Source organism: Dipodomys ordii, unplaced genomic scaffold, assembly GCF_000151885.1.
Source record: "Dipodomys ordii isolate 6190 unplaced genomic scaffold, Dord_2.0 Scaffold161, whole genome shotgun sequence".
In the NCBI taxonomy this organism is placed as follows: Eukaryota; Metazoa; Chordata; class Mammalia; order Rodentia; family Heteromyidae; genus Dipodomys; species Dipodomys ordii.
The window spans coordinates 262,873-275,048 of record NW_012267377.1 but is presented as its reverse complement, the minus strand read 5'-3'; the positions used below and the strand labels follow the sequence as shown (position 1 = coordinate 275,048).

Sequence of the window (12,176 nt, the reverse complement as noted above, 5' to 3'; positions counted from 1 at the left end):
CACTAGCTTTGGCTCTGAGACACAGGAATGCGTTTTCATTAAACAAGCCCTCATCATGGTTCTAGTTTCCTTGCCCACATAAAATAGGCTTTAGTGTAGTTGGTGCATGTACAGAGTGTTTGAAGGTACCAAGGGCCCTGGGCAAGGACCCTTCATGGTCCAGTCTAGATGTATTATTCTTGTTGGAAAATGCAGTAGGGAGTAGATCTGTATGTACATTCACAAAACACTCATCTCTGTCTCCACAGACTGGCTCGGTAGAGCAGCTCCTTACCTGTGAGACCAGTCAGATATTTTTGGAGACTTCTCAACTCTGTGTTAAACTAGCCAAACCTCTGTGTTTTTAGCAGTCTCCACGTAGCTAGAGAATGCTGGGGCCTGCAAGAGATAAGCAAGACTTAGCCAGTGCTGCATGCCGTGCCCGCAAAAGTTGGAGCATTGCATACTTGTTCAATTTCCCCTAGGATAAGCTGAAATCTGGGCTTTGGAAACTTCGTGTGCATTGATTTTAGGAAAAGAGCTGTGGTAACTAGTTTGTGGTAAATCAAACTATCATCTTAGTCCCTATTGGCCACCGGGGTGGTTAGAGTATGCTGGTTATATTACGTAAGTGCTTAAAAGTATGTTAGTGTTCCAAGACTAACACAGAAACCTCTGGAAAAGATGTGATGCTGGACAGGTATGGTGCCTCAGGTACACTCTGGGAGTTGGGTTTGTTTTCCATTCCTGCGGGGCCGAAACAGGGGAAGGAACTGTTGCGTGTGGTTGTATGATGGATGGCACCATTCCAAACACAGCTCTGCCTTGCCCTTGCCCTTGGACGCTAGTGAGTTGGTATATACCTCGAAGAAAGGGAAGCCAGGGTTTCCTGTTGCTCCACGATCAGATATCACCTCTATTTCGTGGCATTGTCATCTCTATAAAAGCCAACAAAATAAATCAGAAGAGGGCAAGGAAAATGATATTTCCTACCTAAAAATTCAAGGAAGCCTGTAATTATTTGTATGCTGTCTATCCTTAATATGACTTGACTAGGCAAAGGAAGACTGATTCTCTGGAGAAATAGAAATTTGCAGGGCTGTTGAGTTGAGGAATGAAGACAAAATCATCAACAAAATGTGAGAATCTCAGCTGATCTAATACTGCCTGGCGACACTTATTGAAAAATTGAATATATTCTCCGGAGAGTAAAGGTTTTTCAGAAGACAAGCACATACAGTAACCTGTGGTGAGATACAGAGAGACTAAAGCAAAATCATGATGTATTATTATTATTATTATTTGCTAGACTCTGCTGTTTCAGAAAGATAGGGAATTCAACTAGCTCAACTCAACTCAGCTTTAATTTAAGAAGTACTTTCCTTGGGATCCATGGTCAAGTTCACATGCAGAGACAGTGCTCCATTTACTGAACATGAAGTGATTTGGAAGTGATAGGAGCTAGGTCTTTGGGCTAGGTGCTCTGAAGATAAACGCATGTCAGGGTTTTATGTGTATCTGTCTGTCTTGCTCTTTCTGAGTCTCCTTCTGTCTCTTTTTCCCAAGCCATATTTAGAAAATTGGAGAATGCACAGACTGTCAAGCAATATAGAGAATTGGGTAACCCTGGAACATGACACATATGGAGGGAAGAGCATTAATAACTTGGAAAAGAGACATTTTTATAAGTAGGAAGATACCTCTATTGAATATTTTTAAAGATTTTTGTTGGGTGACAATGGGTTTAAATTATTCTCTGTGTCTTTTCTCTATGTAGGGAATTGAGAAGGAGTTCCTAAAGTGAAGGCTAAGAAATTACATAATGGGGTTATTGATAGAAAGGAAAATGATGATGAAAAATACTGAGTAGAGAATTTTGAACGCAAGGAACAGAATTAACTTCCTTGACTCCCACTAAAACTCCACAGGCCATGTGCAGTTAAAACCTCAGGCTCATTTCCAAATATTTACCACAGCACACCAGTGAGAGGTAAGAAGTACCATTCACAAGGTGATGGTGTTTGGCTTTTCCTGCCGTGTTGGCAGGGCATCCTGTGTTATGGTTTCCATTCTTCAGGGTTCACGTGTGAATTCAATTCCATAAAAAGAGCCTGCTTGTCACTGACTCCAGCAGACTCACGGCTGTGCGCAGTTATGGAAGGGTGCAGTTTAGATTCTAACTCGGCAGGCAGGTATTGGCCACGGTGTGTCAACAGGATTATTATTTTCTTTTTAAAAGGGTAAAAAACAGCTTCTGATCTGCAGAAATTCAGTGCACAGTGGAAGCTTTTAATTAAACCCATTATTTAATGGAAATGTATTGTTAGTTAAATTGACCTATTTATTATTACATTAAGTTTATTATTGTTGTACTGGATAAGAATTGTATCCTATTTTGTAAAAAACAAAAATCTCAACAATATTAACTCTGTCCTTCTGAGATTGTTTTCCACCAAATTTCCCAAATGTCACAGAGGAAAAGAAATAAGACTGACTTATTTTTCCAACACAAAAATGTAATTTATCAAAAGAGGGGTGGCCTTGAAATTAGTGCCTTCCATGTTGGACTCCAGTGGCTTGTGCCTATAATCCTAGCTACTCTAGAGGCAGAGATATAGAGGATCAAGTTTCAAGGAAAGCCCTGGAGATACCCATCTCCAGAATAATCAACAAATAACTGGCATGGAAGCATGGCTGAAGTGGTAGAGCACTAGCTAAGCAAGCAACTCAAGTGAGAATATGGGGCCCTGAGTTTCAAACCCTAGCACTGTTAATAATAATAATAATAAGAGGGGGAAGAGGGAAGGAAGAAGAGGAAGAAGAAGAGGAGGAGGAGGAAGAAGGAAGAGAAGGAGGAGGAAAAGGAGAAGGAAGAAGGAGAAAAACAGGAAGAAGAACAGGAGGAGGAGGAAGAAGAAGACTAAGAAGAGGAAGGGGAGGAGGAAAGTAAGAGCATCTGTCCACAGCCACCTGTCACGGATCCTGATGGGGCTGTGGAGGGAGGACCAGGTAACAGGTAGTCCCTTGCCCGCAGCCTTGACGCACACAGTAGTAGCTATTGGAAATGACTCAAGCCCAGGGTGAGGCAGGCCGAGGCAACCTCCCGAGATGCTCACCATGTGCCTAAGTCAACCTTGAGTGGAAGAGGCTCTCACATCTTGTATCCCAGCCGGCTCACTCGCCTCACATCCTGGTGCTGAGCCAGTGGGAGGGATGACTTCGGATTCCAGTCTTGTGTTTTCATGGACTTGCCAGGCCATTCGGGGCAAGTTTCAGGCTATTCTCCTGCAACTCCAATGCCTCTGAACAAAGATAATTGACCCTTTCAACACCTAGGATTCTCTGAACCTCTGTGATATGAGTGTGTGCCCATATTTTGAAAAGCATAAACGTACACATGACTGCCATCTCTCTCTCTCTTTTTTTTTCTTAAAACTGCATCTGAATCGTTTTCAAAGCATTTTCTCCTAAGGTAGTTCTCATTATTAGGCTAATTGCTTGGAATTGAACTCAGGAAATCCCTTCTGTGTCTGAGGGGGAGGAGTCAGCCCTTGGTTCCTCCCCGCAAGGTTCACAGTTTTTTTTTACCCTTCTGTCTTGCAGTACAGAGCAATTATGTTGGCCTACAGCCTTAATGTTTTCTGTCCTTCTGTATCTTTCTCGTCAGTAGTTCTAGTTAGTGGTTTGTCAGTAGTTCTCTGTTCAATCAAACCTTTAGCACGGCCTGACCCAGCTTGGCTTTTCTCTACCGTGGGAAAAAGAGTTTGGTGCCTTTTTCTTAAGTGTCTTACAGATTTTGCTTAGTAGGAGAAAATGGACCCTGTAGGTAAGCAGGGCATTTGGTCCATTGATTATAGCCAAAGCTCTCCTCATTCTACCTGCTCACACTACAAGACAAGTGTCTTGTTCCAGACTTTCTCACAATGGTTGATGGAAGCTGGTGGTGAATAGCTTGCCTGTTAGCCTGCCTGTGTGTCAGACACCAGCAAAGTGATAAAGTGATGGATGAGCTCAGGTGGTACTGAACAGAGGATGGAGATCATCTGTATGAGAAAGAATATCTTAGAAAGTGAATTTGTTTGATTGCATTGTTGCTAGGTGTGTTATTAAAAACCACAGACGTTTTCTAAAAACCACAGTAGTTTTCTACTGAACTAGAATATTTTAAGATCTGGAGTACAGGTTTGACTTCTCCCTCAGACCCGAAATTCTAGAATTTTCCCCACCTGTGAATACAACCTGGAGCTTTCAGCTCCTCTGGTTGGGCTGATTATTTAGATTAGAGAAATCTTTTTCCTAATCATTTCCACATAATGAAGGAAAAGCTGTATTCTGATTTCCAGGGGTCTTTTGGTAGTGAAATCCTTGCACACCTCCACCTTCTGTCAAAATCCTCAGCTTCTTCAGATGAAGAAAGCATTTGTGACATTGGTTAGACAGTCTCTATGATGATATCTTTTTCTCAGTGTGTCTGTTTCCCCATTGTCAGAATCGCATCGCCAAGCGCAGCCGGAAGCTGGTGGACTACGACAGTGCCCGCCACCACCTGGAGGCCCTGCAGAGCTCCAAGAGGAAGGATGAGAGCCGGATCTCTAAGGTAGGGGCTGATCCCACAGTGCATCCCACCGTTGACCCCCCCACAGTGGCTCTCCCAACAGATCATATAGGAGACAGTGGACCCCACAGAGGCTCTCACAATGGGTCACATAGCAGATCCCGCTCTCGATCCCACAGTGAATCCCATAGTTGATCCTGCAGTGGATCCCACAGTTATTACTAGTTTTTCATGTCACTTGCTCTGTTGCATCTTTAATTTTCACTATTCAAGACAGATTGAAACTGAATGTTCTGGGCTCCCTTCCTTTTTTTTCTTTTGGCCAGTCCTGGGGCCTGAACTCAGGGCCTGGGCACTGTCCCTGAGCTGTTTTTGCTCAAGGCTAGCACTTTACCACTTGAGCCACAGTGCCACTTCTGGCTTTTTCTGTTTATGTGGTACTCAGGAATCAAACCCAGGGCTTCATGCATTCTAGGTAAGCACTCTACTACTAAGCCACATTTCCAGCCCCTTTCCATTGTTTTTAATCAAAAAAGGACTTTTGTGTAATTACAGAGTGTACATGAGTGAGATTGACTCACACATTTTGATCAGTATAAATTTGGCTCCACTGCTCTGTGATAGGACTACGAGTCTTGCTTGTGTCAGAACTTCCCTGTGTGCTATGCTCTGTGGTCCCTGCTTTAATGTAGATTATGCTGGGGAATCAAGCTAGAAATTCTCAGACAACTCATGATCGTGTAAGAATACAGGCATTCATATCATTAATTTTCTTTTAGAAAGCCCATTTCAGTCAGTTTTGTTTTGTATGCAAGTCGTTTACAAATACCAGCTAACTGATAATCACCTCCCCACTGCTCCCTGTGGGCTCAGGATTGCTTCTCTGCCTGAGCACAGCTGCCTGAGTAGTGGTCTTTCTACATCTCATGTTTAGCTGTGTTTCTCTACTGCTAAACTCTTGTTATGGCTCTGATTGCCTGTAGAAAGGATAAAAAGATTAAAATTCCTTTGCGTGCTGTGTAGGACCTTCACGATTTGGTTAACCCTCCTGCTAGCTATTCATTCCAGCATTCAAGTACTTCCGTGCTCCTCACCCCACCCCCCCATGTACATACACACACACACACACACATGCTAAGCAGACCCTGTGTGACCTGCTCGACATCCTGAGCAGCCACAGTAATCAATCCACTCAAGGGCGGTGTCCCAGATGCCAGGAACTCTGTTTAACCCTTCATCTGCATTGCCTTTCCTTCATATTCATCTTAGCCACTGAGGTACAGATATGAAGAGCAAACCAAGTCCACATGAGAGAAACTAGACTTCTATCCCAAGGACCACCACCACCTCTTTTATGTATTGTGATGCTTTCAGGTCTCTTCCTTTACCAAGTGGTTGCTGGTTCTTCAAGGTTCAGTTAAGATGTGACCTCTCTGTGGAACCTTCTCTCTTCTCTGTACCCCTTCCCCTATAAGATGGTTGCAGAATGGATTGCCAGTCCTTTCTCAAGATGCATCAGGCAATTATTTAGTCACCCAAGAAGATTGAGACTTTCGGGGGGAGGGGGGCATTCATCTCCAGTAGCCAGAGTAAAATTTTCCAGATGACAGGCAGCAATCACTTTTTTTGGGGGGGGGATCCGGTCGTGGGGCCTGAACTCTGGGCCTGAGCACTGTCCCTAAGCTCTTCAGCTCAAGGCTAGGGCTCTACCACTTGAGCCACAGTGCCACTTCCGGATTTTTTTCTTTTTGCTTATGGAGTGCTGAGGAATCGAACCCAGGGCCTCATGCATGCAAGGCAAGCGCTCTACCACTGAGCCACCTTCCCAGCCCCAACAATCACCTTTTTAATTAACTATTTTTTATTATTTTTATAAAGGTGATGTACAGAGGGGTTACCATTTCATAAGTTAGGTAAGCAAGCACATTTTTGTAGGATAAATGAATTGGCCACCAGTGACCAGCACAGGGTAAAGCACTATACTCAATCTAGTTCCCTGTTAAAAAACTCCTCCTATTTCATATTTAATTGAAAAAAATTGGTGTGCATTTTAACAAATGTTCCTTCCTTTCCCTGATCTTTTCAGGATACGTAAAGCAATTTCTGTTTTAAATCAGATGGTGTTGTTTGTAGAAATGGCTTGTGTGTCTGTGTGTGCAAATGTGTATTGTGCACCATTTCTAGGCAGAAGAGGAATTTCAGAAAGCGCAGAAAGTGTTTGAAGAGTTTAATGTTGACTTACAAGAAGAGTTGCCATCACTGTGGTCAAGGTAAATATGTTTCTGCGTGTCTTCCAGTGATATCCAGGAGATGTGCTCTGGGGTCTGCACTTTCCAGCATAGCACTGAATCTCCACACAAGGATATATTGGGTGCTTGACATATGGCTATTGACACCAAGGTGCTGAATTTTAAATTTGTTTAGTTCTAACTCAATTTGAATAGCCACATACAGTTAGCAGCTACCTGTTTGGGATGCTACAGTCATGTCTCAGTCCTGCTTGTAGTTTATTTTTCAGATAGGGTTTCAAGGTATCTTTGTCCTGACTGGCCTCAGACAGAAATCCTCCACCTGTGCCTCCTGAGTAGCTGGGATTCTAGGCATATGCCACTATGCACATCCCCATTGCTTTTTAAGCTGATGTTTTGAAATGCTTGACTACCTTCATATTCAAAATCTTCAGTGGTGAAGTTAATATTCTGGGAGATTGTCAGTAGATAATTATGAAATAATACCCTTGGAAATAATTGCCCACAGACAAATATATACCATTTGAATTAGTATGATTTGGATATGTAACTGAACTTTTTTGTACTTATTTGTAAAAGCACCCTAAATTAGCATTAACTGACAACTGTGTGGGCTTATGTGTTCTTTGCTTAAAGGTATTCAATTACTAAGAAATGAAGTACTTGTCAGAATGTCTCACTGTATGAAAGACTTTGTAGAGATTTAAAAACAAATGGAATGTCTGAGAGAAAGCATTGGAAAGGATCCTTTCCTCTTCTTAGTTCATGTATGAAATATTTTCCAATACTTTTAAAAATTAGATATTGTTTTCTTTTTTGTTGTCAAAGTGATGTACAGAGGGGTTACAGTTACATAAGTAAGGTATATCAATACTTTTTTTTTTTTTTGGTCAGTCGTGGGGCTTGGGCACTGTCCCTACGCTCTTCAGCTCAAGGTGAGCGCTCTACCGCTCGAGCCACAGTGCCTCTTCCGGTTTTCTAGTGGTTTATTGGAGATAAGAGTTTCATGGACTTTCCTGCCTGGGCTGGCTTTGAACCTTGAGCCTCAGATCTCAGCCTCCTGAGTAGCTAGGATTATAGGCTTGAGCCACGGGCACCTGGCTATCAATACTTTTTAATTGAGTCAGATTTATCACTCTGAAACTAATTGTTCAGGATAGTCAAGCCAAAACCTGCCCTTTGGTCAAAATTGGACGTAATTTTTTTTAACTTAAATCCAGATCTACAATATTAGGGTGTGTGTATGTGTGTGTGTGTGTGTGTGTGTGTGTGTGTGTGTGTGTGCGCGTGTGTGTGTACGTGCGTCTGTGTGTACGTGCGTGTGTGTGTCTGTGTGTCTGTGTCTGTTTATTAGAAGAAAAAGGTTATTTTAGAATACCTTCTTTTGCTGATTATTATTTTATGTGCCTTATGTACATTGTCTCTAATTTTAATCTTTTTTTCTATTTTTTTTCTAATTTTAATATTAATCATGGTGTTTCCATCTTACAGATGAGGCATCTAAGGGTCATATTAATTAAACATCTTGACTAAGTTTATGAAGCTTATATAACCTACAGCTAATATGTAAAATATTGTGTTTTTCCCCCATGAACCCTGCAGCCTTTATCTAGGATCTATTTTTAGCTATAAGGAGATTGCATTCAGTCTTAATTGTCCAAGTTATTTTCCAAGTACAATTCCTTTCCCAGTTTTATTGCTCAAACTTGAAATTGAGGTTAGTGTTTTGAGCTTCCTGTGCCTTCTATGGGGGAAAAGTAAAACAATGAACATACCATAATGGACATGTGTTAAGTGACTTGCGTGAAATCCTGTACCAACCTGTTCACATCCATTCAGAATGTGAGCGGAATGCTCTCCATCTGTTAAGTCCTTTTGGGCTATAGTGTTTTCAACTCCTATTATTTCCTTACTAATCTTGCATCTAATTTTTCTGATCATGATGGAAAATGAGATATTGCCAGCTCCAACTGAGTTTAGGTATATTTCTCACATCTTTTCTGTCAGCTTTTGCTTTCTATATATTTGAGCTCCATTGTTAAGTGTGTATGTGTTTTTTAATTGATGTGCTTCTTAGTAGTTGAGCAGTTCATTTTAATAAATAAAATATCTGCTTTTTTTCCTACCAATAAATTTTGCCTATTTTATCTGATACACCCCCCCTCTTTTCCCTCATTGTGTGTTACATCTTTTTGCTTTCAATCTGTTTGGTTTGAATGTACAGTATTCCAATTTTGCTCAATATTAAGATAGATCATTTATGTTTGTATATATGTGTGTGTGTATGTGTGTGTGTGTGTTTATCTGTTCTACCAACTTCTTCCTTTTGGTATGTTTGCTGAGTCCATTTATCTTTAATTTAGTTTTTAATAATGTAACACTTCTAGAATTTATTACAGACGTAATATAGTCTGATAATACAAGATTTACATCTACTTGCTTTCTATATGCTTTTTTGTCTCTCTACTCCCCCATTGCTTCTATAATATTAAATTGTTTCAGAAGTATTTGTATAAATGAAAAATAACGAATTACTACTTAGTGGGGGTACAGCTTTAATTTCAGCAAAGGATATTGGTTATGTTTGGCTGTTTTATTTTACTGTCTTGCTCAGTACTGAGCCCACACATTAAACAAGCATTGTATCACTGAGTCACACTTCCATCTCTGTCTAAATGTTATAAAGGAACTTGTAATTTATCAGAGATAATGATGATATATTCTTGTCAAGAAGGAAGTACCCCAGAGGGAATGCTTGAACTAAATGATTTCAAATCAGTGAAGTCAGCCTTTGGTAAAGGAATATTGTATGTAATGGGGATTGGGGTTTGTGGAACTTTAATTAATTGAATGCATCATGAAGTTGGAGCAAGAGTGCCCAGGAGGGTTGTGGTGAGAACTTAGGAGAGAGGTAGGGGTCGGAGTTATTTCTTTCTATCATTAAATATTTATTGACTGCCCATCCAATGTGAGTCAGGCCCTCTCTGAGATGCTCAGGGTCAGGTCCTAAATTTGTTTGTTTTCTTGGAGCCTACATGGGAAAATAGTGAACAGCAATTACAGGAAAAGAAATAACCAATAAAATCTGAGGCAGTAAGTTTGAATTGTAATGCGATAGTGCACAAGATGGGTGACCAGAGTAGTGTGAGTGGTTAAAGAAGGCTTCTTTCAAGGACTTAGGGACTATATAAAGAAAAGGGCATTTTTAGTAAAACACTGAGTTCTGTTTTATATAATCTGAGTTTGAAGATTGTTGAAATGTCCAAAGGCATATGTCTGTTGCAACAGCTAGGCCTAGAGCTTACCAAGGAGACTGGAGACATTAGAGTGTGGGTGACTTAGATGGCAAGATTAGGGCCAGAGGGGCCTGTGGTCCTCCGAGCTACTCCTCTCATGCAGTACAGATCACAGAACAACCACATGGGACCTGTTCTTCTGGGCTGGTGTTGAACTGGGATCATCATATCTCTGCCTCCCATGTAGCTGGTAAAGGCTCAAATGGCCACGCCCAGTGTTTTCCTAGTATTTGTGATAAGCATTTGAATAGGAAGATACAGCAACCATATACGTGGAGCGCTGTGTAGGCCCACATGTGTGAATAAGTACATGATTTAATGTCAATTAAAATGCAAGTATATGAAAGGGCTAGATATGATGGCACACTCTTGTGATCCCAGCCACTTGGGAGGGAGAGGTGGATAGGATTGAGGTTTGAAGTCAGCTGATCTCATCTCAACCAATAAAGTGAGCGTGGAGATTCATACCTGTGCTCTCAGCCATGTGGTAGGAAGATAGTGGTCTAAAGGTAGCCCTTGACAAGAACAGAAGAATATATTGTAAAACTAACTAAAGCGGGCTGGGAATGTGGGTTAGTGCTAGAGTGCTTGCCTTGTATGCATGAAGCCCTTGGTACAGTTCCCCAGTGCCACATAAACAGAAAAAGCCGGAAGTGGAGCTGTGGCTCAAGTGGTAGAGTGCTAGCCTTGAGCAAAAGAAGCTCAGGAACAGTGCCCAGTGTGCACAAGGCCCTGAGTTCAAACCCCAGTACACCAAAATAAAATAACAGTGACATGGTCACTGTGGGGATACAAAACATAGGATTAAGTGAAAATGTCAGGTACAGGATTGCCCACAACTGAAGCCAGGCTTATTGGAAAAATGGGTTTACTGTTTCTCTAAACTAAACTTTCAAGCTTCGATTTCACTTACAAATTCTAAACCTTCTTAGCTCATGCAGCAAAATAACAAAATTCAGGCTTCTACAATAGTCCTTTTTAAGTAGTTCATGATTTTCTTTTTCTTTTTGGGAGAGATGTTGGTTCTTGACATGTTAACTGCATGGTTTGAGCAGCCTGTGTCTCAGGTTGCCGGGTAAAATGGGGCAATGGCCTCCAGAGCAGTTCCGAGAATGCAGGGATGAAGCACTGGACGCCCATTGGTCCTGTCAGCTTTGGGTGGAATATGTCTCTCTCTGTCTCTCTCTGTCTCTGTCTCTCTGTCTGTCTCTGTCTCTTTCTCTCTGTCTCTCTCTCTGTCTCTCTCTGTGTCTCTCTCTCTCTCCATTAGAATCCTATGTACTGCAAGGCACAACTCAAACACTGGTAGTTCTTTCTCCTTCTTTCCTTAAACCTTCTCCTTCTTACTCTCCAAGTGTGTTGTAAACTCTCTCAATATGTGCTGTCACCTGTATCAGATCCACATATTTCTGACATATCAGTCCCTATTTAATCCTTAATTGAGATTTAAAAATCTAATAAAGCCATTGGGGTTCTATGGTTCTTTTTGAGACTTACCATCAGAACAATTCCATGAATTTAATTAAGGTAGTAATTTTCTCAGATGCATTAAGAAGGATTAAGTTAATATAAAGTCCCAAGATTCCTCATTTAGAAATGAGGGAACTTATCCTGAGGGGGTACTAGACAGAGTCTACCTCTGGCTTAATATTTGAGATCAAAGAATGACGGCAGACTTTTGGTTTTGTACCAGAATACCCTTCAAACATGTTTGAGCAGGCAACCTGCCCAATGACAGCATGCTCTTCATGCTGGAGTTATCTTAGGGGTTTTGTATTTACCTCCATCACATGCATTGAGGAATCCAAATATTTAATACTGAAGCTAGACACTTTATGTGGAGTGAACATGAAAAGTAATCTTGTCGACCTCCAAACTTGTTGAGATCCATGCCTAAAACAGAAGCAGCTTCTCAGGACAGTGTTTACCATAGTGTGGTTTCTAGAAACTCATGGTAGATGGACCTTCTTGGTCAGCATTCTGGGATCTGAGTGAGAGTAAATACCCTAGGCACTCTGGTGCACATGAATAATGAGAATCACTGTCTTACAGAGGGGCCTGAATTTCAAGGAGAGACATATACTCTATTCTAAAACA

General features: G+C 41.3%; 1 protein-coding gene across 1 annotated transcript in view; it reads left to right on the top strand.

The window, feature by feature from the left end:
* The window catches only part of Amph (amphiphysin), a 95,054-nt gene that overhangs the window by 30,444 nt on the left and 52,434 nt on the right, over positions 1-12,176 (top strand). Inside the window, exons 6-7 of the mRNA XM_013033001.1 lie at positions 4,469-4,576; positions 6,719-6,804. Of these exons, the coding sequence (XP_012888455.1) occupies positions 4,469-4,576; positions 6,719-6,804 (194 nt within the window). The remainder of the gene's footprint in view (positions 1-4,468; positions 4,577-6,718; positions 6,805-12,176) is intronic.